At 52.2% G+C, this 27,294-nt stretch overlaps 1 protein-coding gene across 9 annotated transcripts in view; it reads right to left on the bottom strand.

Moving 5' to 3' along the window:
• Positions 1-27,294, bottom strand: part of SH3RF1 (SH3 domain containing ring finger 1) — a 161,615-nt gene that overhangs the window by 14,507 nt on the left and 119,814 nt on the right. For 5 of the 9 annotated variants that reach the window (XM_060155845.1, XM_060155844.1, XM_060155849.1 and 2 more), the window contains exons 5-11: positions 23,144-23,446; positions 18,333-18,443; positions 14,063-14,182; positions 10,716-10,858; positions 9,521-9,691; positions 6,980-7,236; positions 5,900-6,204 (exon numbers count right to left, since the gene is read on the bottom strand). In XM_060155845.1, the coding sequence (XP_060011828.1) occupies positions 5,900-6,204; positions 6,980-7,236; positions 9,521-9,691; positions 10,716-10,858; positions 14,063-14,182; positions 18,333-18,443; positions 23,144-23,446 (1,410 nt within the window). The remainder of the gene's footprint in view (positions 1-5,899; positions 6,205-6,979; positions 7,237-9,520; positions 9,692-10,715; positions 10,859-14,062; positions 14,183-18,332; positions 18,444-23,143; positions 23,447-27,294) is intronic. The other 4 variants (XM_060155848.1, XM_060155851.1, XM_060155850.1 and 1 more) reach the window with 3 other exon arrangements.

Raw genomic sequence — 27,294 nt, 5'->3', positions numbered from 1 at the left:
GTTCACAGGAAAGCCACCTCCGACACCTAATTCACACCATCGTCTGATGATAATCACTCGTTTCTTAAGCGAGTATTTACTGAGCATCGAATACGGTGCCTCAGTGCCCTGGGCTCTGGGATCACAGCAGTGAATCTGCAGCAAGAAGCTCACACCATCCGGCAGAGACGCAGCCCTGCGGGCACACAGGTGCTCACAGGAAACACAGCAGGGCCGGGGGAGGACGACGGGGTGCTGGCCCCAGTGGACGCGCGGCTCAAGAGGCATCGTGCATGGAGAGAGGGAAAGGCCACGTGAGATTCCAGATGTGGTTAAACACCAATGGGCTCAAGAACCTTGCTCAGTGCGTCCACAAGTCTCCATGTTTGTTCCTGACACCAACCTGATGGAACAGGAATCAGTACTGTCCTCATCGCCTAAGGCTCATCAATGGTCATCACTGTCAGGGGTGACGTGGGCTTTCATCCGAGCCCACCCTCTGCTCTGAGCTCAGTGTGGCCACATCTCTGGAAGCACCTCTGCTCTGGGGACCGTCCACCAGGGCTGCAGGCCACAGAGGCCAGGGGGCCGAGCTCTGCGGACGGGTCTGGACCTTCCAGACCCGGCTCGGCAGGAACTTCTTCTCCTTAAGACAACGAAACAGTTTCAGATGAAACTGTTTCAACGAAACAGCCAAGCCACAGACTCCCTTGTTTCTGACAGCGAAACACGAGCTGGGAGGAAGGAAGATCGCGGGGCAAAGGAAGCCATGAGCAGGGACTTCAGGATGAATGTTCAGGAGAGAAGGAAATGGGCACTTAAACCCCAGATGGATGCTCCAGTCAAGAAACCCAAGAATGGGCCTTCCCTGGTGGGCCAGTGGCTGAGACTCCGTGCTTCCAATGCAGGGGCCGTGGGTTTGATCCCTGGTCGGAGAACTAAGATCCAGAGGGCAAAACAAAAAATTTTAAAAAAGGAAAAAAAAAAAAAAAGAAACCCAAGAATAACAGCAAGGGTCCTCAAGCATCAGCCAGCACAGTGACAAAGAAGGGGACAGTCGTTAGGGATCTGGGGCACTAAAGTGGACGTGTAGGAAAGCCACCTTCCAGGAAGGTGTTCCAGGAGCCTGGGGCCCAGCACCGCTCGGCTGGGGGGCTTGGGAACAAAGGACAATATGGGGACGATGCTCCCAGCGCCTGAGGGACTGGGGAGGTGGGCCGAAGAGGAGGGCGTCAGAGATGGATTCTTCTCTTCTCCTGTTGTGCGATCAGGACAGTTGAGTTAATTAAACCATCAGGCTTTAATCAGAGACCATTAGACAAGCTCTAAGCAAACCAGGCCTCCTCCTGCAGACGCCTCAGGGTTGAGAAATCCACACCCAGGACAACCAGTCACAGAGGACTAACCCTCCCCAAATAAGGTGACACTTAACCTGTAGCCAATCACGTAATTTCCCTGCTTTGTTTCTGCATCTCCTCTATAAAAGCCTGGCCCTCAGCTCCTGGCTGGTGTCTCCCGACCACTCCCACTGTGGCACTGCCTGATTTGAACAAACTTTTGCTCAAATCAAACTGTTACATTTTTTAAATGCCTCAGTTATATTTCAACAGAACTCAGAGTTTATAAGAACAGCCGATTACATAATTGGTGCTAATGAAAAAGATTATATTTCTAGATGAACGCTTAATAGACCAAAATAATATCTGCTATATTTTGGTATCTAGGGGAAAAAAGCATGTATACACCACCATATTAGTGGTTTTCTTTGAAACCCTGGATCACATTTAGGTTTTAGATGTCTGGATCTTCTCTAACTTCTAAATAAATATGCAGAAGTTAAAACAGTTTATAATTAGAAAACAATAAAAAATGTATATACGTGAGTATCTCATAAGGACTGAGAAATACATTTGCCTGGAGACGAGCTGATCAAATAATGAAGCCTTTAAATGGAGCATGAAGTTAGAAAAATGTCCAGAGAAGCGGTTAAACTGATAACCGTAAAAGCTATCAGAGGTCTTACAGAAAGAAGAAAAACAGTGGTAGAAACGCCCAGAGTTTCAAACAAGAAAAAACTGAGACGATGTTTGGAAACCTATGACAGAGCTTCCAATACCTGTTTATCAAACCACACAACACAGTTACCGACAGAGTTAGCTAGAGATTTCACGTCGGGGCAAAAACACGTTTCTGAGAGTTGGTGAGCAAGGACTTCCAGACAAAATACTGTTCAAGAGGAACAGCTCTGAGCACACGTGGGAGTGACCCGCCATGTGGGGCAGCCTGGCAGCCCCCCAGAGGGCCCCCATGTGCAGAGAGAAGGGCACGATGGCTGGGCCCTCACCTGGGGGACAGTTTATGTATATGGGGAATGCCGATCACAGAATGACAAGGGAGACAGAAATAATGAGGGAATTTGTCAAAAACCTAGAGAGTGGCTGCAAATCCCAACTAAAACTAGAATCTCTGATATACTTAGAATCTCGGATACACTTTTCCCTTGACCTGCTGATAATTTTTTTTTCATATTTATTTGTTTATGTATTTGGCCGCGTCGGGTCTTAGTTGCAGCACTCCGGATCTTCTGTTGTGGTGGGCGGGCTCTTCATCGTGGAGCACGGGCTCTCTCGGTAGTTGCGGCGCTTGGGCTTAGCTGGCCCGCGGCATGGGGGATCTTAGTTGCCCGACCAGGGATTGAACCCACATCGCCTGCACTGGAAGGCGGATTCTTAACCACTGGACCACCAGGGAAGTCCATGACTTGCCGATAATTTAATCTCACAGGAAGCCGAGCTAACTGCAACGTAGGGTCTAACTCTGATCACCTGGGGGAAAGGCAGAGCCCAGGGGCAGGGATGTCTAGCGGGTGAGGACTCCGAAGTGCGTGCCCACAAGACAGACTGCCCGTGGTCAGGCTTGAACTCCGAAGTGTAAAAGAACTGGTTTTAAAAGTTCCCAGAGAATATATGCACGACCGGAAACTCAAAAGGAAAGATGCTTCAAGAGCAGTGGGAGGGCTTTCCAGAATGAGGTTCTAAGTACACAAATGCGAACTACCTCAGCGGATGAAAATGCAGAGCCACCTGAAGGCCCTGATGTGATGCCCCAGGAAGCGGCCGAAAGGACTCCACAGAAGGATCGGGACAAGGGCCCTAAGAAGAACATATCACGGCCGTGGCAATTCAAGACGCTGAAGACCAGAATGAGCTTAAATTAAACTGGCAAAAATGCTAATGACCAAAAACAAAGTGTGTGCGTGTAGGGAGTGCTGGCTCAAGTTATGCTCGAGAAAGGAAGAACGAGAGAGACGCGGAGCCGCCGTTTGGGGTGGATGGAGGTCCTCAGACACAGGAAGAAAGGGAAGGGCCACCTTCCGACGGGAAAGGAAGAACAAAGCCCCTTGACAGAAGGGAAACGGGGGAGGAGACTGGGATTTAGAGATCAAACCACTCCTCCTCACAGGCTGAACCCACCCCAGCGGACAGAGGAAATGCAACCAATAATCTGACAGATCGGGCTTCCCTGGTGGCGCAGTGGTTGAGAGTCCACCTGCCGATGCAGGGGACACAGCTTCGTGCCCCGGTCCAGGAGGATCCCACATGCTGCGGAGCAGCTGGGCCCGTGAGCCATGGCCGCTGAGCCTGCGCGTCCAGAGCCTGTGCTCCGCAGCGGGAGAGGCCACGGCAGTGAGAGGCCTGCGTACCGCAAAAAAAGAAAAAAATCTGACAGATCCTGGTGAACCTGGGATCAGGGTCAACTCAACAGGCCAAAGAAGGGCACATCTAGTCCTCATTTTCATAAAGAACACAACAACACGCCTTGCAGACCATCTGGAAAATCCTAGAACAGTGTATTCGATGAAAGGCTGACTTAGGAGAGGAAGTGAGACCGAGGAAGAGTCTCTTCCAGGAGATGCTGGCTATAGTCAGTTACAGCAGAGATGATGGGGCAGCCGGGGAACAGTCTGGATGGAGGAATGAGAGACGCTCAGATCTCATCTGGCATCCGTCAAGCTCCCCCTGGATGTCCTGGGCAACAGGATGGAGCAATGGGGGCAGCGTGACACTCGTGCGAATCATGGGATCACTGAGTTTAGAGTGACTGGGACAGTCTCTTTAGTGAGCTGGGAACATTAAATGAGGTGGCAGACTTAGAAAGGGACATCTGAAATCTGTGACATGAGGAACAGGAAAAAAAAAAAAACCGTAGAGCGTAGCCTTTCAAAAAAGAAGATAACCCTGAACTACCTCCCGGGGTCATGTAGAAAGGAGACCGTCAATTTTCTTTCTTTTTTTTTTTTTTCCCCTGCTGCACAGCTTGTGGGATCTTCGTTCCCGGACCTGAGATTGAACACAGGCCCTTGGCATTGAGAGTGTGGAATCCTAACCACTGGACCACCAAGGAACTGAGATCATCATTTTCTACATAGCCCCTCAAAACACGGAGCGAGGGTCTGAAGTCACAGAAGACAGGTGTGTGCTGAAGCGACTTTCTCCGAGTCGGAGGTGCCTGAAGACAGCAAGGATGCTGTGGAGCCAGGGCACAGGGGCCACAGGGGTCCAAGCAGGGGCCAGTGGCCACTTGTCAAGGATGGGGACTCAGCAGGATAAACGTAAGGGCCTTATCAGTTGCTGCTGTAACCAATCACCCCAAACTTCACGGCAAAAACCCCGTGTCAGCAGGGCTGGGTCCTCCTGGAGGCACGGGGGGAGAGCGTTTCCTCGCCGCTGCCCGGTTCCAGGAGCTGCTTGCATTTCCTGGCTTGCGGTCCCCTCCTCAGGTCACTCTGCTCCCTGGTTCCGACCTCACATCTTCTCGGGCCCTGATCCTCTTCCCTCCCTTATATGAAGATCCTTGTGATTATACTGGGCCCACCCGGATAATTCAAACACCTTTCAACCTTTAATTGAATCCCATCCGGAAGATCCCCTTTGCAATGTAAGGAAACGTATTCTCAGACTTCGGGGATCAGGAAATGGACATCCTTGGGGGAGCCATTATTCTGTCTAGCACAGGTGTACTTCAACCTCAGGGATTCCGTGAATGCTTCCCTGGGAGGCCTGCGGCTGAAGAGTCTGTCCTCCTCTGTGACAATGGCCCTGACACACCATCCCGGAACCTTCAGATCTAAACTGTAAAATAATTCTTCCGAAGATACTGACAAAGCTGACCATGTCAGCTTGAGTACAAGTTTAACGTAGTTAATTATAAACAAGGAACAGATACCAATCTTGTGCAAAAACACTCATGTTAACTCAACAATTAAATATTAACTTTTTAGTAGCCTGTAAAGTTTATTTCCTTGCAAACGCCTGCTTACGGGCTTCCTTAACCATTTAAACAGAGCGACATACATGACCACAGAACCTGGTGATGACCCTAGAGCTGCAGGCCAGCTCTGGGGAAAAGGCACGAACACTGGGGGGGAAGTCGTGATTACAATACAGTTGCGCAGAATCTGCTGTCACTCTGCTCTTTCTGTGCACGTTTAATCACCAGGCATTTCCCTTGTCTCCAAACGCAACCAGAAGTTAGTCTTTCAAATGCAGCTTCCCACTTACATCTCCTTTCAAATTCAGGCCCAAAGGAGAGGTTTTAAAAAGGTCTATCAAATTAGAAAATAATTTCCCCCCTGTATTTCAAGTCAAGAGAAAACCTATCCACACAGATTAAAATCAAACACAGCGTAGGAACAATAAAGCCACGAGTAACACTTCTGATCAACCGTTTCTAGCCCTTACTATATTAAGTACACTTCTGCAGCACTGTTAACCAGAAGCAAAGCTCACTAAACAGGAGGAGTTAAGGTCAGCGAGGGGGTGGGGTGGAAGCCCCCGGACGCAGACCCCAGCTCCCCACACCAGGGTCTAACTGCAGAGAGCCGGGCCCTGGTCGCCTGGCAGGCCCTTGGGGTGGTCACCTTGCTGTCCTTGTCTGGCTTGGCCGCCGAGCTGCTGTCGGGAGAGGTGGGCGGCCCGGGGAGCACGGTCACTGGGCGACCGCCAGGCTCAGTCTCCAGGGAGGCGGCGGGGAGGCTCGGTGGGGCCGCAGCGCAGGCCAGCGGGGCGCCGACCCGGCCCAGGCTGCCAGCAGCCACGTGGGCAGGGGGACCCATCGGGCCGGGGGGCTGGGGCGAGGCCAGGGGGTGATGGGGCAGCCCCGCGGCGCTCTGAACCTGGATGGGCGTCACGGCCGCCGTGGGGCGCTCCTGGCTGTGTGCCGAGACTGGAGAACGGGAGAGAAGAGCAGAGTGTGACTTGGCTGCGTGCTGCTCACCGACCCCCCGCCAGACCAGTGCGCCTGTCACAATGGTTAAGAAACCACGGTGGTTTAGGAGCGCTTACTTGGTCTTGGCGGGGCCCCTGGACACCACCCTTCCAGATCCCGGGATCAGCCCCACGTCTGCCGAGTGCCTGCGAGCCCACTCCACCCAGGGACCCAGCGACACCCCTACAGGGTCAGGTCAGGCTGGCCCCAGAGCGTTTTTATTATCATTGTTCCTCCCTTTTCTCAGTAACCGTTTTCCTTCCTTTGGTTATTCTGACAGAACTGAACAGTGTTCTCCACCACTGTTACCTAAGACTCTTGGGAGGTTTTCAGTGCTGTAGAAAGAAGAAAGCTATTGAAGGTCCGGCTGGGTCTGAAGCAGAGCTGTGATGAAGCTCATACCAGACGCTCGGCACGGCGATCCTCAGGGCGCCACGCCGCTGCAGCAGTGGGAGTCGGGGTCACCTGATCTCGAGCACAAATGTCACATTTTCAAGTACTATGGACATCGCTAGGGTCCACCTAATTTCCTTCAGACTCTCCACCTGTACATCAGGCTTGAATTCACGAGCCACGCAGGCGGAGTCAAGTGGCTGTGACTAGACTGTGCCTGCCTGTCTCCTAACGCTCTTCATTGATTTTTAAGTTCCGTCTGTCCTTCTCAGCATCTGTTGTAAAAGGTCTGATGTTGGTCGGGGCCCCCTTCCTGGTGCCACCGGCCCGGCCCCCCTACCTGTCCTCACAGCGCTGCGCGCCTGGTTGACGGTCATCTGTCCGGACATGTGCAGCAGGACCTTGGCCTGGGGACTCGTCTGGATGTGAGCTGCTGACACCACAGCGGTGGGGACCCCGGGACCGCCGGCCATGCCGTTCCCCGGGGGCTTCTGGGCAGGCGCTCCTGCGGGGGAAGTGCTGGCCGGTCCCCCACCTCGACTTGTCTGGCCAGCGGTCGACACGGGGACTTTACCCTGGGAGGCGCTGGTCGCTGCCCTGCCGAGACAGAAGCCCAGTCCATCAGCAAGACAGGAGACAGAACAAGTAACGCCCGGAAAAACGATGCAGAGCTTACAAACAGAACACGTTAGGAAGTGAATGGAACTATCTGCCCAAGGGTAAGAAGAGCAGATTCAAAGAACGACGGCCGTGAGGCAGAGAACGGTCTGGAAACTGCATCGGAGAAAATCACACGTCACTCTGCTCAAGGACATACAGTTCCTGGTCTCAGCTCCCACCTGAAGCTAAACATCCCCACCAGCTTCCAGGCCCTGGAGAAGCCGCTCTGTTAGACGACAGGGTCTATGTTGTCACGGCTGTGTCCACGTGCCCTGCCCTCCTCCCTAACTGCCCCGTGTACACGTGCGTGTGCGCACACACTTTGCAACGTCCCCTCTGGCTTCCTTCGAACTACCTTAATCTCACTCATGTTTCAATCCTGTCATTCCCAGCAGCCTGGCCGAAGGCTCAGGCCTAAGATCTCGGGATTCTACTCTGTTTCAGGTGGATTTCTTCCTTCTGTGACCCTTGATTACAAAGTACGATGTGTTATTTTTTTAGTAAATTCCTTATTTAAATACTCCTGACTCAGTAAAAGTTCCCTGAAAGCGGGGCCATGTGCAGTGGTTCTTTTCCATTCCTCTTGTACATGCACCGTTATAGGGGTACAGCCAGCTATCAACAAACATCTACTGGTTGAATTTAACTAAATTAGGTTCAGTGTAGTTTTACGTGACGTATTTTTTTAATATTCTAAATTCATTTAAACAACAATTCTATAGTAACTTTCTACCAAACAGAATACTTCATTAACTTGAACCTCCTTACTATTTACCATGAGGAGTAACAGAGAATTTACTGTCAGTAAGCAACTCTCCAGAGACTTTTGGATAATTTGTATTTGAATCTTATGAAAATGTTTTCCTTCGCTAACTTGATTTTTTGTTGTTGCTTTGGTTTCTCTCCCTCAGTTGTTGTGGCTTTTTGTTTGTTTTCTTCCCACCAGGGAAGGTCTAGCTGCCATCTTCTGGATGTGAGTGTAGATTTTAACATATACCGAGAAGAAGGTTTATAGTGATGAAAAATCTGCAAGTCAAATGAAAGCTAACATGCTGTCACTTTCTGCAAAGAGAATGATTGTCATCTGATTAGGCTGCTGGCCAGCCTCTGAATCAAGGCCAACAGCTGACAACATGTCAGTTCATTCAACTATTTACTTAAAATCAAGGACTTTGAGAAATGATGTAACAGTTAAGCTGGCCCATTTATGAAGAGCCAGGTGGCCCCAAACTGGGGCTTCCTCAATGATGATGCCGTTACAGGTCATTGCATTCGTTCCAGAGCTACTTTCCTCAGTGCCCAGAAAGGGGGACTACCTTTAAATAAAGTGAAGACTATATATCTATACATCTAAAGGTCTTGCTTTCTACTGTCCTCAAACACGGTTTCTCAACCTTGGTGACACTTGGGGCCAGAGAGCTACTTTCTGCGCAGGCTGTGCCGTGCCCTGCAGGTGTCCCGTGCGTCCCTGGTCTCTGTGCGCTGGAGACCAGTAGCACTCCCACTCCGCATCGTGACAATCAAAGATGTGTCCAGCCATTGCCAAATTCCCCTGGGGAGCCAAACTGCCCTCATTTGAGAAGGGTGAAGGAGCTATGTCATATTGAAGGAATTCTGTTTCTGATTGTGTTACAGAAAATAACTGTGAGAATTCAGAGGTGACCGCCAAGCTACTGGAATGGCTGGCTGGCTTTCAGCCCCTCTTCACCAGGTGACCTCAGACGAGTTGCTTAACCTCTCCACCTCTATGGGCTCGACTGCTGAGTGGGGATCGCGACAGCACATACATCATCAGGGAGCTGTTTAAGGACGTGGCATTAACGCGTGTAACGCATTTAGAAATCTGTGTGTCTGGCATCTCGTAAGCATCACGTAAACATTGGAATATTAATAATATCGCTTTTATTTATATTAAATGCTACCTTTTTGATTTTCTGGCAGAAAAATATTGAAAATGGTGTCGCTGAGTCTTCTCACATGTAACTTAAAGCAAATAATTTAAAACCCAGTACATTTATTGGTAGAAACGTACAATTGCACATACATCCGTGTGAAGAGTAAGCTAAAATGTTGAGAATTAGAAGGGATTTCGGCAAATACAGATAGGGATCTTTAAAATGCCGGCTGTGTAACAAGCAACTGTAGTGGGAGGAGGAATCCTGGACAGGCTGAAAACCATGGGAAAGGACCAAGCTGCTCTGTTTAGAACTCAGAGCCCTACCTCGTGACGGGGGCCACGTAATTGCCAGGGAAGACCCCTATCTTGCTGGTGTGCATGGACGTGCCCTTGAACCAGCCGTCCTGGCAGCGCTCAAACACGAGAAACATCTCCCCCTTCCTCAGCTCCAGCTCATCCTCTTTCCGGGGGGTGTAGGGATAAATGGCAACATACCTAGAAGAGGAAAAAACAGTTGATTTCAAGCTGAGTAACAGACAGACCACAAGATGCTCCAAACTCTTCTCTGGCACAAAGCCTTGGATGTTTCATACAAAAGTAAACAGAAAATACAGTCTTTAAGCTGTGAGCAGCCTTGGTCACTGTCCACTGAACTGCCACCTACACAGAAAAGACAGAAGCCTCCTGACTCAGAACTGCACACCTGGCCCTCCCGGCGTGAAGGCAACGGTGCCTCCAAACGGTACTCGTGGGTGCGAAGGAATCACTGCAGCTTCCCAGGGTGCAAGCCTGCCGTGGGGCGTCAGGTGCCCACTGGGAAAACTGAGCCCTTCAGATGGCCCTGGTCAGACTTGGGAAGCAGCCCCGGCAGGAACATACGGGCCGAAATCCCGCTGGGAAGCTCGGCACATGGCTGAACCCGAAGGCCGGCCTCACCCGCGTCCGTGCGCTCAGCCAGGGAAGACATGGAATTTGCAAGAGTCAAAGGCAAGGCGAGTGCAGATCGCAGAGAGCCCCCGACAGCTCCTCCGTGCGCGGGACTGTGCCCCAACACGTGGAGCCCGTGGATCGGCGGGCCACGTGAACCAGGCTCCGAGCGTCTCCTGGGTCAGCCCACACGGGGGAAAAGCCGCCAATGCGAGCTGCATTCAGCCACGGGGAGCCCCTGGACGGGATAATGTCCAGACTTTTCACTGTAGGGGACCTGCAGCTTTTCACGCGCTCGCTCTGCTAGGTCTGGCCTCTGCCCAGCCCCTCCCTGTTCCCGGGCATCCTTACGCAGGGGATGAAGGTGGGGACAAAGCCCTGGCAGGAGCGGCAGAGGAAGGCCGGGAGGACCCGCACTCAGCAGGCCGGCTGCCCGGTGGCCCATCCTCAGACCCACTTAGTTTCTGTTTCCTAATGAACGACACGCACGACCAAGCATGCGACACCACCCTGGCACCAGCGCCCCCCAGAAAGCCGTTCCCCGCGTCTCTGCTCGGGCTCCGTCCGTGGCCAGAAGGGACGCCGCACTTACACGCTGGGGCGCGTCTGCGGCCGTGAGTGTGTGGTCTGGTCAGCGGGTCCGGCCACGGGTCTGGAGCCCATCCCGGGAGCAGCAACAGCGCCCATGGGGGTGGCCTCCTGGAGCGGGGGCGGGGGGAGAGGAGGATTCATAGTCTGGAGAGAGAGACAAAAAAGAAGAAACAAATGATTTATGCACATCTTTCACAGCAAAGAGGAGGGAAGAGGAATCAGAAACCCATGAAAAAAGACATCGGTGGAATCCACGCAGAGCAGAAGCAGCTGCCCCATGCAAAAGCCTCCTTGGAGAAGAGTCCTCTTTGTTCCCCTTTAAGATCTTAGAGCCACAGCGACCCCTTCCCCAAACAGGTAAGCCATCACACCTGGGAGCAGGGAAAGAAAAAAATGACACAACTGCGTGTAATTTTAAGATGGATGGCTGCAAACCAGGACCAGGATCCAAATGCCTTTCAAGGGGGCGGCTATAATGTCACTCTGCTTGCCAGGAATTAATTTGTGATTGTTTCTGCAACCCGAAACTTAAAACACCACGGAAAACAATTTAGCTGCACTGTATGGCAAACCATCCCCGCAAGAGAAAATTTCCTTTGATGCCTGGTTTCCCAAAACCACACACAATAGCAAGCCACGATCACTGGGCCATTGCTTTTACTTTTGTTTATTCTCTTCTTAGCTCTGCCAGCTTTTGAAATTGAGGACTATCGAGGCTGGTAATCTTTAACAAGTACACCGTGAGCAGCTGCTGGTTCCTTTATGGGCTCTGCCTACAGGACTCCGTGCCTTTTCAGAATCAATGGAGCAATTGTTACCTTCTGATCTATACACCCCGGATAATTCTTTAGGGTCTGGGTACCGAAACTCCTGGGAAAAGAGGCACACAAAGACCTGCCCAAACCCCTACCTCGCCTGCCCTCCCCAAATCTTTGAACCGTTCCACGTAAACACCGAATCAAAGGAGAAATAAGGAGGCTGAAGGCTGCCCCTTGGGAGGTGTGCGTGGCGTCTCCACATCAGCTTAAAAGAAGAAAAACCCACGGTTTCTAAACATAGGGAACAGCAATTTGTTTCTATTTTTTTGGAAAAAAAATTGAATCTCATCAACGCTTCCTTCACCTGCCTATTAATGTACACAGTTCCAGAAACAAAATCAACTGAGTAGAAAAGGATATCAAATTTCCAGACACACGCTGCAACTGTTTCACACATTATATTTAATTTTTCGACCTCGGAGAAGGCTTTTTCCACCCTGCAGCCGCGGCAGGACACCCAGTGCAGGATAAACGGGGCATTGCAGTCCCAGGGCGGGCGGGGTCGTGGCGACACTCACAGAGCAGGCCGCCCTGCGCCCCGGGGGGCAGCTCCGGGGAGGCACACACGGGCCTGCAGCCTTTAAGGCCAAGCACTCATGCCGTTGGTCTCAGAGACAAAGTGGAGACAAATCGAGATAATCCTGGTAGAAGACTCAGCGCACGTGACCCAGGCGGGTCCTGGGCAAGGACACTGAACAGAACAGCAGCCGGAGGGCGTGAAATCACCCCCAAGTTGTCTCCTCCAGTCTCCCCAGGCCTCACCTCAGAGCCGCGGAGCCGTGGGGGGCAGGTGACACAGGGGACAAAAGGAGCCCAGGCCACCCACCCCTGGAATCACTCAGAGCAGAGCCAAGGGCCCACTCGGCTCTCTGAGTAGAATTCCACTGACAAACGGAGGAGAGGAAAACTGTCTGCTGCATCTTCACGTCAGTGACACAGAGGCTGTACTAAACTGGCCCTATGCGGAAAGAGACGGGAAAAAAAAAAAGGAAAGACAATCCAGGGACCTGATAAAAACCCAGGCCACGCTGGGGGTGACAAATGTAAGAGCACATCACCTCTCAGAGTTAAAGAATGCAGCGAGGGAATGTCTGATGTAGGTGACTTTTACGGTGAGCGCGTCAGGAGGCATCTGAGATCTGGCACGAGACAGGAGGGTCTCGAAGATCCCAAAGGCGGTGCTGCGGCAGAACGCAGCTCGCTCTCGCACGGGTGGTGCTGGTCAAACCGGGCAGACTTCTCCCCATCGCTGGGCTGCGTGTCTTCGGAGAAATGTGCACGTGCGTGTGCGCGTTCGTGGGGGGATAAGCGCACAGAAAGACTAGCGATTACACTCAGGCTCCCCAGCGTGGCTGCCCCCTGGGGCCGGTCAGATGCCAGGGCCCCAGCGTGTCCAGGACTGGGCCGGCCAGGAGGTCCCGTGGGCCGCTTGGTGAAGACCCCACGCCGAGAGAATCTGGGGACGTGGACGCGCGGGAGCGACCGCGTCCTCCCGTCACCGCACGGCTGGGCGCCGGGGGCCAGGACACACCCTCCTGCTGCAGCAAAGGCACCTGCGGGCTGCTGGGAGCGCAGGACACCTCTGGTCACGACAGCGTTCAGAAGCCAACACCACTCTTGTCACTGCTGTCACCAGACACTGATCTAAAGCAGCGGGGCTGGGAAGCGTGCCCGTGCTGAGCTGCGGGGAGGAGCTGAGGGCCAGGGGAGCGGGGCCGGGCCACCAGGGTCCAACGCGGGGGACCAGACGTTGGCCGCGCTGTCGCTGAAGCGGGCCTCTGCTTGTGCTTCTGCAGATCCAGACCCTCTCCTACCCTCTCCACGGGGCGATGGTCTGAGGCCAGAACAACAGTCTCTGAATAATACTTTGCTTAAAACCAGGGCTCGGGGGGGCAGGGTCTGTGGTGGGAAATGGTCACGTCTGCCCTGCCCAGGTTCTGTCCCCGACCCACTGATCTCTCGGAAGAGATAGCTTTACACCGTGGAGGACGCCTAGGGTTTGGGGTCAGAAACGTAGATCCTAGCTAGCGCCGGCTCAGCCTTTGAGGGCCGCCCTCGGGCTCCCTCCAAGAAAGAAGTGTCCTGTATGAGTGACCGGTTCCAGGCCGACGGGCCACATCCGCTAGTGGACAGTGAGAGTTCAAGGCCGGACTGTGGCCCCCTCCTCTCTCCCCTCCCTGCACCCAGCCCCAAGGTGCCTGGGGGCCGAGCTCCACGAGGTCCTCACCCTGGGCGAGGGCTGCAGGCCGCTGACCAGGAAAGCGCTTTGCCTGGATGGAGCCTGGGGTTCTGACGGTAAAAGGTCCATGTTCTTTCCGACCGTCCTTCACGTGTGTCTGCCCTCACGTGTGCCCCTCCCTCTTCTCCAGGGTAGAAAAGTGGCCGGTGGCATAGACTTTGGGCATTTCTGGTCCTCTGAGCAAAGACCATTTAATATCCCCCAATCCCGTCATCCTTTCTTCCTGAACATTCGATTCCAATGAACCCACTTTCAACCTCTCTCCAGGGTCTTCCTGGGTCGTGAACTCACGCAGGTGCTTGGCCACCGAGGGGACAGCAGGAGGGGCGGCTGGTCATCCCTTCTCGGGGCAGCAGTGCCACCAACTCCCACAGCATCACCGCCTGCACACGGCCACACGCGTGCAGACACCTGAGTGTTACAATGAGTAGGAAACAGAAAAACGGAAGCACTTATAACCAGCGAGTCAAAAGAAACACTCAGGTGTCAGAATTCAGTAAGATTAAGAAGGTGGAAAAGTGAGTTTTTCATCTCATCTGGACACTCCCAGGAACTCAGTCAGTCACTCGTGGGCACAGCTATGAAGAAAAGAAAAAAAATTAGAGTATATTTAAAAATGCCAGAGACAGATGCTTGGAAGATGATGTCAGAAGGGGAGATGTAATTAAGAATTTGGTAGATTAAGAAAACCTCTCTGGGAATGGACTTTCTCTCACCAATTGCCTTTGACATGTGAGGAGACACACCCACACCGTTCACTGACTTTGCAGAAATGCAGCAGCAGGTCCGGGAAGCGGCCCTGGCGGCGCCCCGGGCACAGCGGAGGCTCAGGATGGAGGCTGCAGAGTCAGACACCGTCTCGCTGTCCTCGTGTCCCCATCACCCAGCTCTGTCCACGGGAGGTGACAGATCCTCAGCCAGGGCTTCGCGAACGAGAAAGCGTCCCGTGCGCCTGCCGCCCTCAGGGCAGTCTGGTATGGATCAAGGGCCTTGGTTCCTGCGACGCCAGGGTCCTTCTCTGTGGTCGCTGTGGAGGTTCTGTCCACATCCTGTCCCCATCCTGGTCATCAGAACTGCTGCCGATTCCAAACGCTTAACTTCTGCTTCTCACGCTGCCAAGCTGGGCGGTCCCGTCTCTACGTGCAGAATCCTGCCCTGACCCTCCGGACCCTCCCACCACGGGCGACAATGGACTCAGTACGTCTTGGCTATCCTGAGAACATGACATCATTTAATTCTGTTTCTTTAAGTGTACACACACACACACACACACACACACACACACACACACACGCACACACTTGTTTTAGTTATGGTTACACACTGTTGGGTGCAATCTGATTTCAACTTGGCCATGGACTGTATCTGGCCTTTTCTGACCTGGCTACCTTGTGACATCTTGTAGCTAAACACCTCTCAGCTGGTCCAGAGGGTCAGGGATCAGCCATCACTTGTTTCACAAGTTCACACTGTGCACAGGACACGAGAGCAAGCTCTTCATCCACCTCCCCTCACAGGATTAGCTGGGAAAAAACCCTCCGTGCCATGAACAGTCTGATGTCTGAATGCGATAGATGTAATACCAGTTTTGCTTCTATTATTAGATAGTTAACATTTTAACTGTTACTTGTGAGAGGTACAGGACAATATGCTCATAATTCCACTCTGAATAAAAGATTAAAAAGTCTCAACTTATGAAAAAGGTGCTGGAAATAATGTTCACGTCCTAGTCCAGCAGAGGTGCTTATCACCAAAAATCCACACCGGGAGACTTCCCTGGTGGTCCAGTGGGTAAGACTCCACGCTTCCGATGCAGGGGGCCCGGGTTTGATACCTAGTCGGGGAACTAGATCCTGCATGCACGCCGCAACTAAGACCCGGTGCAGCCAACACAAATAAATAAATAATTAAAATAAATAAATAGGGGGCTTCCCTGGTGGCGCAGTGGTTGAGAGTCCGCCTGCCGATGCAGGGGACACGGGTTTGTGCCCCGGTCCGGGAAGATCCCACATGCCGCGGAGCGGCTGGGCCTGTGAGCCATGGCCACTGAGCCTGCGCGTCCGAAGCCTGTGCTCTGCAACGGGAGAGGCCACAGCTGTGAGAGGCCCCGCGTACCGCAAAAAAAAATAAAAAATAAAAATAAATAAATAAATAAAATAAAATGCACACCAGGAAAAGCCTGGTTTCCTTCCCACCATGCCGCCTACGCTTGCTGTGATCGCACTCAAAGTCTTGGGAAAGGTTTCACATTTTAAACAGGATACTTGCCAGGTTGATGGAAGACACAGAGGGTACATGTTACCGAGATTTTTCCACTTAAACCTGACATACTAAATCCAAAGCATTCCTGCCAGCCGACCAGGGACTCTGAGATCTAGACATCTCCCGGGGTGACAGGCAACAGATCTGCTTATAATTAGTTTTCCATTAAATGGAATTGGCATAGACACAGCATTAATAAACCGTCCTCTTGCTGGACATGCAGGCTCTCTTGTATAATCCTGGGATAAAATGGCTGAATGTAAATTAGTTTCTGTGTGTTCATGCTCTCTCGTGACCTGTCGCATCTATACGCCCTAGAGTGCGCCCAGCTAAGATCAACTGGTAATTTACTGTATCGTAAAATTGTTGGCCCACAAGGGCTGAAACTCAGACAGCGCTTCGTCTTTTCCACTAATTAATTTTTCTAAGATAGAAAAGTCAGTCTCTTTTCCCTTAAGAAATGAAATCAGAATTTTTCCACGTGAAGTAGTCATCTGGAGATGGAAATTCCAACAGGTTGTGAATGTCCTGGGGTGGGAAGGAGAAGAGAGGGAGGGGGGAAGGGAGGAAAGGGTCTTCTCTGGAGATGAGAGGGCACGAAGATTGGGCAACTCAGCTCTGCTCAAAACACCCAGGGCCAAGAGAACCACCTTTTCATAAAAATTACCTGACTTTCACCCTCTCCCTAAAGGAATCAGTGCAACTTCTCCCACCCCAAACAGCTGTACTATCAAGGAAGCTGTCATTGTTCCAGAAATATTAACAAAGAACTTTAACTGGAACTTATTAACGTCCATTTAAATTCAGGAACACGCTTAACTCTATGAAAAGCTTTCCAAAGTCTACATCAAGCTAGGTACTATACATCCCACCTTATTTCAAAGTCGGCTTTCAGTTATTCCTAAAATGCATCAAGACAAAAGAAATATAACGTAAGAAAACGAGGCAAAAGGTCAATGAGGGGGACAGGACCAGATGGAGGCAACAACCTGACTAACGTGCAGTGAGGTCCTTGCTGGGGGGTGAGGGGAGGTGCACATCTGTCTCTAAGCAGCTGAGGAGAGAGAAACAGAATTGGCAACATATATAAAGTCCACAGCCTGAAAACAAACCAGCACGGAGAAGCCTCCCTGTTCCCGGTACAGACAGCGGAGAAAACCCCAGCAATGAGCCAGACCGACCCCGGGGCTCTGAGGAAACCAGCGAGCACGCTGCACCCGCCGTGGCCCTCAACAGAGGCGGATGCTCTCTCACGGTCACCTCCCTGAGTTCCAGGCAGTGCCGCCTCCCCGAAGCAGACACGACTCTCACGTTATACGCGAGGGCCAGAGGCTCAGAGAGGCTGAGTGACCTCACTGCCGTATCACAAAGGAGAGGCTGGGCTGGACCCCCATCACCGACCACACTGTTTCCTCTGAGAGCATCACAACTGGGAGAGATTCTGTAAAGCAAGCTAAGGGGCTGGGGTCCACTGGGGAGAAGGATTTAGTGATCTTTTCTATCCTCATTCAACTCAGCACTGGAAGAAACAGTCTGAAAGTGTAGCGAGTCAGCGGCCCGGACGAGAGAGGCTGGTTCCTAGCAGTTCCCCTGCAGGTTTAGGAAACATGGATTTAAGCCATTGTGCCGCTGCTTCCCGAGGTTGAATTTCTTGTTTCTTCCTTTTCAGTTTTCTCCCCACAGAGTTCTTCTTCGTATCAGCTTCCCTCGACTGCCCTCACTCTTCCTGTTCATTTCCCCGTTAGGCTGTCTGAAAGCACTCAGCGGTTTTGTTCAGACTGTCTGCAGGCTGCGGGGCTTTCTGGAGAATCACACATCTGATAACCTCCAGGGAGGCCAGTCACACAGACCAACAGAAGACCAGGAACCCAAAAGGGGAACTGTAATCGGAGACAGGAATCCGCCCGTCGCGTGACCCGAGGCAAACCATACGGCCTCTAGGATCCCAGCTCCCTCAGTACTTCGATAAATACGCCTGGTCTAGAAACCCAAAAGAAGCAAAGGTTAAGCCTTCAGAAAATCAGGCTGACCTTTAATGAAAACTAAAAGTTCTCCCCGGAGCTCTTCCTGTAGCCTCAGGCCACCGACCCTTGCCATTAAAATAAAGTGCTGGCTATCGGCCTGAGACTTTGTGATTTTTTGCTAAAATGAATAGAGAGAGGATGAGAGATGGAGACCCCACCCTCACCAAGCATCATGGTGAGCTGCGGTGTCAGGAGGGCGGCAGCCAGCCCACAGGGCTGCACACCTGTAAGCGGCAGGCACGGGGGTCCGGCGGGAGGCGGTGGTGCACACTCACCGAAAGGGCGGCCGGGTAGGGGGCCTCTGGCGGGACCGTGCACGAGGGGCCGGTGGTCACCGGGCTGCTCGGGGGCGGGGTCACAATCAACCCGGTGGTACTTATGTGGACCTGCCAAAGAAAAAAGAGTGAATAAAAGAGGACGCACGCACAACAGATGAGACCAGCTAAGCCCCGGGCACCGAGTCCCAGCTAAACATTCAAGACCCGCACAGCTCCCGTCACTGGGGGAAGGCAGAATCCCCTTCAGGTTATCCAGCCCAAACGTACTGAGGCCCTAATGTGTGTGAGATGCCAGGGAGCCACTTGACAAACACTGGTCACGACAACGTTTCACATACAGGATCCACGGCTGCTGGCCTTCCCGACAGCCGCTGCCTCACACGAGTGCTGCCGGGACCTGCCTGGCCTGCAACTAGCCCGTTAACACCTGCCCAAGGATCCTGTTCCGGTGGGTTGTCCTGAATGCTCACCAGTCCGCCGACTCGTGAAATCTACACGACATGCCTAAGGGATCGTGCCACCTTCAGGATCATTTCCCGCGACTTGTACCCTTCCGTGGGGATGCGTAATTAAAATGCAGCTGCCCGGACCGCCGATCGCAGGCAACTATTTACAAAACCTTTCAGGGGACAGGGTCAAGCCAAACTAGCTGTTTTCAAAGGTGTCTTATCGGGACTTCCCCGGCGGTCCAGTGGTTAAGACTTTGCCTTCCAATGCAGGGGGTGCAGGTTCGATCCCTGGCCAGGGAGCTAGGATCTCATGAGCCTCGGGTCCAAAAAACCAAAAACATAAAAAGCAGAAGCAATACTGTAACAAATTCAATAAAGGCAAAAAAAAAAGAAGGTCCACATCAAAAAATAAAAAATGTCTTTAAAGAAAAAAAAAGAATGGGTGTGTTAGCCATAACACTACCCAAGATTAACTGATTAGTTACTCAGGTCATTTCATCGCAGGTGTTCGGCTACCTGACCAATTTCGCTCCCGCTGCACCCTGGGTGTGACTACAGACCGCGGGCGTGGGTTCCTGCACAAACGGGAAGTCTTTCCTCCACTATTAAAGGAATGTGGCTGGCTGCTACCTCGTCTCCCCAGGAAACAATGTTCCACCAAAACTGCTGGGCTTTTTGTAACAAAAACTTAACCCCAAACCTAGTTTCCTCAATCCCAATAATTAGGAAAAAGATTATCAAGACAAAGAGAGGCTTAGAGATCAGTTCCCAGACGGCCTGAAGGACTTTCATTCCCTCCCAGGCAAGGAAAACCAGCATGCTAGCACACAGCTGATTTTCACAGGTCAAGTCTGAGCTACGTGGAATCCACATTCTTGTAAAGCTACACCTGTACCTGGCAGCTCATACACTGACTGAACCTACGCAGAGCCAAGGGGGACCTCCACAAAGGCTCCCCGCCAAACCTCAGTTTCCGTCTCTCCTGTGAACCAAAGTCTATTTCCATTCAATTTCTAATGAGACGCACATGGATTTTTTATCCTAGGATAAAACCTAGCGGCCTCTAGCTATCCTATTCAAGAAACCCGTTTGTGTACGTACTCTGAGGACAAGTACGTACTCTGATGCAAGTTGGCATCACAGGAAACACGAGTCTTTCTTCGAAGATAAATGAGGCTCCGTTCAAAGTGCACGCTGTTACCTAGGAACCTTCGGGCTGGGAAAAACTTGCCAAAACTCAGCTTCCAGGGCCTGACCCTACAAGCCGCGGAGGAAGTCCTCACTAGTGTCTGACGTCTCGCCAAGAGCCCCAGACCGGGAGGCAGGGTGATGAGCTCGAACGAGTCCGTGAACTTGGACAGTCACGTTGTGAGGGCGTGGGGTAGACCACAGGCCGCCTGGGGTCTCTGCCCGCACGGCCCTGGACGTGGAGGACCCTGCAGGCCCCAGTTCCACGCGGGTAAAGGAAGAGACAGAGTCACCAAAGGATGACTAAAGGCAGAAGCAAGCGGCAGGAGTGACCAGGCCGAGCGGGGCAGGTCTCCAGAACGAATGCCCTGAGCAGGGAGGGCAGCCTGGCTTCCCACTGTGCTCACTCCTTCCCGTGGGGCTGCACACTGGCTTGGCTTCCTCCCTGGGAAAGGGCTACGTGGAGAGCGGGGAAAGCAAAGAGGAAGGAGTGGGTGGACCTTCTTGCTTCCCCTGAAGCTGCCGGCAACACAAAAATGCTACAAAGCACTGAACATCACGAATCACTCCTGCAGCTAGCAGAGGGCACAAACATTGAGGGCGCGGCCGGAAGAGCAGACAGACGCCTACCTGCTTGTGACACCACGTGCTTCACAGACGCCCATCACAGACATCTGTGCACACCTGTGCTGGGGACCTGCCTGACAGCACAGCCTACAAACCACCTTCCAATTCGCGCATTTGACGGTGCCAGTCACCGATACGATAACAAGCAAGCTGTCCGCTCCCTTCTGTCCTGCAGGATCTCGACGTGACAGCGTGATCTCTAAGTGCCATCCGGAAACACGAGGACGAGCCCGGACAGGGGAGCTGACCCGGAGGCGACATCACAGTGGCCTGACACCCTCCACGTGGCTTTCGTTCAGGTGCGAGAGGATGAATGTTCACTGCTGCAGGCCCCGTGCTTTGGATTTTCTCATCAAAGCAACCAAACCGCGTGAAGCAAAAGCAAGAAGGACACGAGGCCCAAAGCAGGAGACACATCCAGCCTAGGGCCCGTCACGTCTACAACAGGTCCGTCCTGGGTTGGGCTGGGCTGGTCCTGCTTCACTGTGGCCCACAGTGCCCGGTGATGGGCCCAGGACCTGGGGCCGGGCGTGCGTGCCGTAGCCGAGGCTGGAGAACCCAGGCAGCGCTGCAAACCTCTCCCATCTCTTCTAGAAATAACTTCTCCCTGAGGCAACATGTTAGCACTGAGAACAGAACCTGTTAGAACACGGGGAGGCCGTCTTCATGGAAACAGAGAGGAGAGCCCGTTTCCCCAGTTACTGCACCCAAGACACAAACAGCCCCGCCCTCCCGTGCCCACGCCCAGCGCCATGCCCGACACCGGGGTCTCTCGGACAGACGCTGGGTGACCCGCCTTCCCCTCCACCTTCTCCACGGCCACAGATGGCTGTCCACACCTCCAAGTCTGTGCCCTGCTGAGCCGCCCCGAGTCCCAGCAGAGGCTCACCTTTTATTTCAAGAAAACGTCACTGTGAATGCTGCTAAGGTCATGAAATGAAAAACAGTCCCGCGACCCGATTTTCCATAGGGAAGAGCCCTCGTCACCAGCCCCTCCGTCAGAGCCTCCCTCAGAGAGGGACCTGCAGCTTTGACCCCTCCAGGGGTCACCCCCCTCGTACTCCTTGCTCAGACCTGGAACGGGTCTATTTCCACAGGCTTGACCCCTTCCTGGTTCTCCTCTATACACTGTCCAACTGACTCACTCACTCAACACGTGTTTATGTTGCTTACTGTCTGCCTGACGCTTGGGAACAGCAGTGAACACACAAAGCCCTCTGCCCTCTTCCGTGTGTGTGTGTGTCCATGTGTGTATCTCTGTCTGCATGTCGGTGTCCTACTCCCCCTGCAGGGTCACGTGCCACGGCCACACGACCTAAAAAAACGCTGCTGAGCCACAATCCCATTCAGAAACTACGAGATCGTGTGGACCTGCAGGACGGGGTCAAGTGGCATTTCGATAACCTTGCTAAGGAATGCCAAACGCTGCGCTGCACATTTTTATTCCGTGGTCCAAAACAGGCATGAGTCAACCTGTGTAGTATGTTTGTTTTTACAAAGCACAGTGGAATGTATATAAAACCTGCATGAATTTTAAGATGAAACACAAGACTTGAAAGCAGTGTCTCCCGCTGCGGCAGGCTGCTCAGGACCCGGCTCTCTGGCCTCTGGTGGTAGAGGACACAGCTGTCCTCTGCCTGGGTAACTGTAGCTGCCTGTGACCTGGGTGGCCCCCCGGCCCGGGGCTCAGTCTGCCCACAACTAGGGTCTGACGCACAGAAGCCTATGTCTTCTCCATCCTGGGTCCACGGTGCATGCACGGCGCCCAGAGCATCTGTAAGAAGGCACTCGAGACCTGTTTGCCAGATGAATTACCAACGTTCCCAATCATCATGTGTATTTTTATTAACACAAGAATAACATGTAGCTATGTCTTAAGGCCATGCAAAGTCTTGATGGACTAACGAGTTAAAAAAATAGGGGGCTTCCCTGGTGGTGCAGTGGTTGAGAGTCCGCCTGCCGATGCAGGGGACACGGGTTCGTGCCCCGGTCCGGGAAGATCCCACATGCCGCGGAGCGGCTGGGCCCGTGAGCCATGGCCGCTGAGCCTGCGCGTCCGGAGCCTGTGCTCCGCAAGGGAAGAGGCCACAACAGTGAGAGGCCCGCGTACCGCAAAAAAAAACAAAAAACAAAAAAACGCTAGGCCAATTTCTAGTTTAAACTAAATGTTTCTTCCCGTCCTCTCCCTGTAACCCTGACTGGAAGCCTAGACACCACGGTGAGTGACACAGACGCAGGCAGCTGCACACCCCACACTGTGACCACGGGACCTCCAGTTTGGGTGGAGATGAGGTTTCAGGGGGCGAGAAGGCTCCGTCCCGCTGAATGGGGACCTGGTGGGGAAAGCACTCAGCGTGACTGGAGTCATCTTGTAATTGCCGCTCTGCCCTTTGGAGGTGACTGAGCCGACCTGGGGATGTCCAGGCTGGTCCCCGCCCCCCACCGCCATTTCCACCCACAAATGCAGAGGGCTTTGCCCTGGGAGAGCTGCTGTCCCCCGAAGGCTGACACCACGGTGGCCCCGGGGCGAGGCAGTGCAGGTACCTGGGAGGGGGCGCTGCACGAGAGCCCGGCCAGCTCTCCGATGCGCGCGGCGGCCGTGGGGTTGCTGGAGCTGATAAGGACCGGGGGGCTGATCTCCACGGAGTGGCGCTGCTGGGTGGCCTGCGACGCCCTGCCGGCCGTGGTCAGGGAGGTGAACGAGTGCCGCTTCTTCGTGTTCTTCTTGGCTTCGGGCTGCCTGGGGGCCGCGCTGCTCGGGGCAGCGGCCGGGGCGCCCTCCGCAGCGCCAACGCCCCCCGCGGGAGGCTGGTCCCACTCGATCAGCTGCTTGGCCGCCGAGTTAAACTGCAAACCAGCAGAGGACACGAGAAGGTCAGATGACAGGGATTCTCGACACCCTTGTATCTAAAGCTGAGCACTATCACTTTAAAGTCTGCGGGTGCAAGTACACCTTTCCTCCCACGTGAGATGTCTTTTCTCTCGATACGAGGACTGCACTGTACGTACATCACAGAGAGATGCTAAGCCGAGGACAAACAATTCCAATGCAACACCAGCAAGATTAAGAACATTTTTCTCCCCCAAGAATCTTCAGAATGTCTAATGTTAAACGTTGCCAGTTAACAAATGAAGATTTATTTCAGCCCCCGAGGAAATGCAGGGAACAGTGGGGAGCAGGGTGTGTGGTCTCAGGGCAGCCTCTACTGCTTGGTAACAGCTGGGCTCTGCTGCCGGCGGTGACTGCGGGCAGGACCGCCACCATGAACCTGGCATACTTCCACGGGAATCACCGCCCCCTACCTCCCTGTCCTGTGCGGGCCCTCACAGAAGTGTCGGCAGAAACTCCTGATGACTTTTACTTTTGAAAATCACGTGCCCGCGATTTTCCTGAGCTTAAATTTTGAATCATAACACGTTGAGACCTGAAATCCAAGTCCTGCTGCCAAGTGAACTTGGCCTGTTTGAAAAGTTGTCTGAGTGTAATGTTGGGGCCCGACGGTTTGTCAAACGCTGCCCACGGCGTTGGGAACGCCAGCAAGAAAGAACACAGGGTGTTTCTGTTCCCTGAGGTCAAATGCAACATTTCTAGAAAGCTTGCATGACAAGCAGCCGCACATGTACTTACCCAGACAGTACGGTCACAGGAAACATCAGGCACAGTTTAACCTCTTAACAACCATGAAGATGAAAAACAATAAGCTCCTCGAAGAGAACGGGGGAAACAGTAAGGATGGTGGGGATTTTCCCATCCCAGCACTTCGCACATGCCTCTTTCATCAAATGCTCTTTTCGCACCTAACTGGTTTAGAACTGTGTCTCCCCAGCCGTGGACGAGGACGTCCTCCCGGAAGGATGGAAAGCCTGTCGCGATACTGAAAGATGTGAACTTGCTGTGGCACCGGCGGCTCAGGAAGTTGGTGACTGAGCTCTGAAGCCAGTGCTTCCAGGTGAAAACCGACTCAGAGGGTTCCTGGGGACCCGCCGTCACGTGGCCCGACAGCTTTTCTATCACAAGCCTACCCCTCCTTCAGACCGCAGAGATTCTATCCACGTAAAAACTTTCAAGACCCGCAGGCAGTAACGCCCCAGTAATGCTGGCGATGCCCGAGTGCCAGGGGCAGGGGGAGGGGAATCAGGACTCCAGCGGGTGTTAGGGACTAAGGGTGGGCTGCTGGGAAGGGGCGGCATTTGGCCCGGAGACCCCGTGTTCACAATGCTGCCTTGGTCCCGAGAGAATCATATGCCCCAGGAAGCAAGGCCATGGCTCTGTTTTCATGGCAGGAGTGGCCCAGACCTCGGGACAGAGCGGCAGACTGTGTGGGGCGAGGGTCCTTGTTCCTGCACAGGCTGGGGACGAGGGTCTGAAATTGGAGCAGACAGACTAGTCCCTTCATTGCCCTCACCCCAAACCCATCACCCAGTGAGACGGAAGAGCAGGACTGCGATGCCAGAGCTCAGGGGTCTGGGCATGCCTCCTTCCAGGGTGAGCTCACCTCGACGGGAAAGCAAGGACCCGACGGCTTTTCACGGAATTTCGAGGAACTCTGTATGAGCTACAGTGTGGCTTTCTTTCCATGACCTTCTCTAGCCACAACACCTAAGTTCACTGTCCACCCACAAAACAAATCTGTGCCCTAAAACACCTTCCTCCCAGCCCTGCTTGAGAACTAGATGGTAAGATTCAGGGCGGACACCAGGTAATTCAGTAGCTGGAGCACAAAGCAGGGAGCCGCAGGATGTGCTGACCTTAAAATTGTAAATGTCCCTTTTTGGGACACCCTGAAATTTAGAAGGAATTAGTCTTTGAGAACTTTCGGAAGCATAAATAAACATGAGGAAGGAAATACTGACATAATAGTAGTAATAACAACAGTCATAACAAGGCAATTTAAGAAACATCAAGATATTTTCTGTGTGCAGCTGGCCTCTTTGCTAAAGAGAATACAGTCTTTTTAAAATACAGTACTTAGGGCTTCCCTGGTGGCGCACTGGTTGAGAGTCCGCCTGCTGATGCAGGGGACGCGGGTTCGAGCCCCGCTCCAGGAAGATCCCACATGCCGCGGAACGGCTGGGCCCGTGAGCCATGGCCGCTGAGCCTGCGCATCCGGAGCCTGTGCTCCGCAACGGGAGAGGCCGCAGCAGTGAGAGGCCCGCGTACCGCAAAAAAAAAAAATAATAATAAATAAATAAATACAGTACTTAAATTTTTCTAAAAGAGAGCAAAAAAATTTAATGAGAGCTAAGTTGAATAGTCACTGTTTATATAAAGCTTTGCAGAGGAATCGGCCTCTAGGTTCTGAGCATCAGAGGCTACACATAGCAGGTCTGTGCAGAGGGACCTTTTCTAATTCATAACCCACTAGGGTGTTTGTTCCTCAACATGATGGTTTTTCAATAAAAGGCAAATAAAGACTTTAAAATATATATTACAAAAGTAATACATGATCATTACTTTGAACAGGAAATAGTGTAGCTTTATGGTGAGTAAAAAGTGATGGGCCTCAGCCAGGTTCTGCCTCTGTCTCCCCCGCCGACCTGCTTCCCAGTTCCCTCACACTCGACAGTTTGGAACATACCCTTCCATGTACTTTCTATGTAGATGTTGTTCACTAAGCACCTGCTTGATTAATTTTAACACAAATGCAGCCAAGCAGCACATACATTCTCTCCTCTCACAGCATCTCATGAAAAGCCCTTCCTGCGAACAGAGCAGGCTGGTCGCATGGTACCCGTTGCATCCCCCTCTTGTGCACCCTGCCCGAACAACCATATCTGCAAGGCAGACTCCCAAAAGGGAAGCTGTCAGGTCCAAGTGTAGCCTAAAGGATATTTGGAAGGATAGTGCCTAATTGCACTCCAAAAATGTGTCGTTTTCATCATCTCTGAGAGCGAATAAAAGTCCCTGTTCCCCACATTGTTCACAGTGTTAGGTGTTACCATTTTAAAAAATCTCTACCAGTTACAGTATTAGGTGTTCTCAATCATTTAAAAAAATCTCTATCAGTTACAGTATTAGGTGTTACCTCTATCAGTTACGGTATTACACGTTATCAATCATTTTTTTAAATCTCTAGGTGTTATCAACCATTTTTAAAGAACTCTATCAGTTGAAGAGGCAATTTGTATTTTCTTTTAATTTGTATTTCTCTATTAATGAGATTAAGCGTCTTTTTTCTTTTCCTAGGATTTCCTTATTCCCACACTTTATCCATTTTTCGACTGAGTTGTATTTTTCTTATAGATTTATAAGTGCTCTCTACAAAGTACAAAAATCATTCTTTAATATACTATGTATGCATGTATGTATATGAATGTGTATATATCTCCATTAAGTTAGAAACATTGTTCCAATTTGTTTTTTAACTTGATATGTTTGTCATATATACATTTTTCTTGGATGGGCAAATTTATTCACCTTTTCCATTATGGCATCTCAAGCTAACATCATGCTTTAAAAATCTTTTTTCTACAATCATTTTTAAAAATAAAATCACTTTTCTCCTAGTATATTTATGGTTCCTCCCTTTGTCCGTGTCTTTGAACCACGAGGATGTGTAAAGACTGAAGCAGAGACAGTGCGTTCTTTCTTCCGGTGGCCCAGCAGCTTGTAGAGCACCCATCCTCTCCTGCCAGCTCTGAAAAGCCACCTTCAGAAGCCAGGGTCAAAGGGAGAACCCTCTGCTGCGCTGCCA

This window comes from Lagenorhynchus albirostris, chromosome 7 (genome assembly GCF_949774975.1).
Source record: "Lagenorhynchus albirostris chromosome 7, mLagAlb1.1, whole genome shotgun sequence".
Taxonomy (NCBI): Eukaryota; Metazoa; Chordata; class Mammalia; order Artiodactyla; family Delphinidae; genus Lagenorhynchus; species Lagenorhynchus albirostris.
This window is presented reverse-complemented; position numbering and strand designations above follow the sequence as displayed.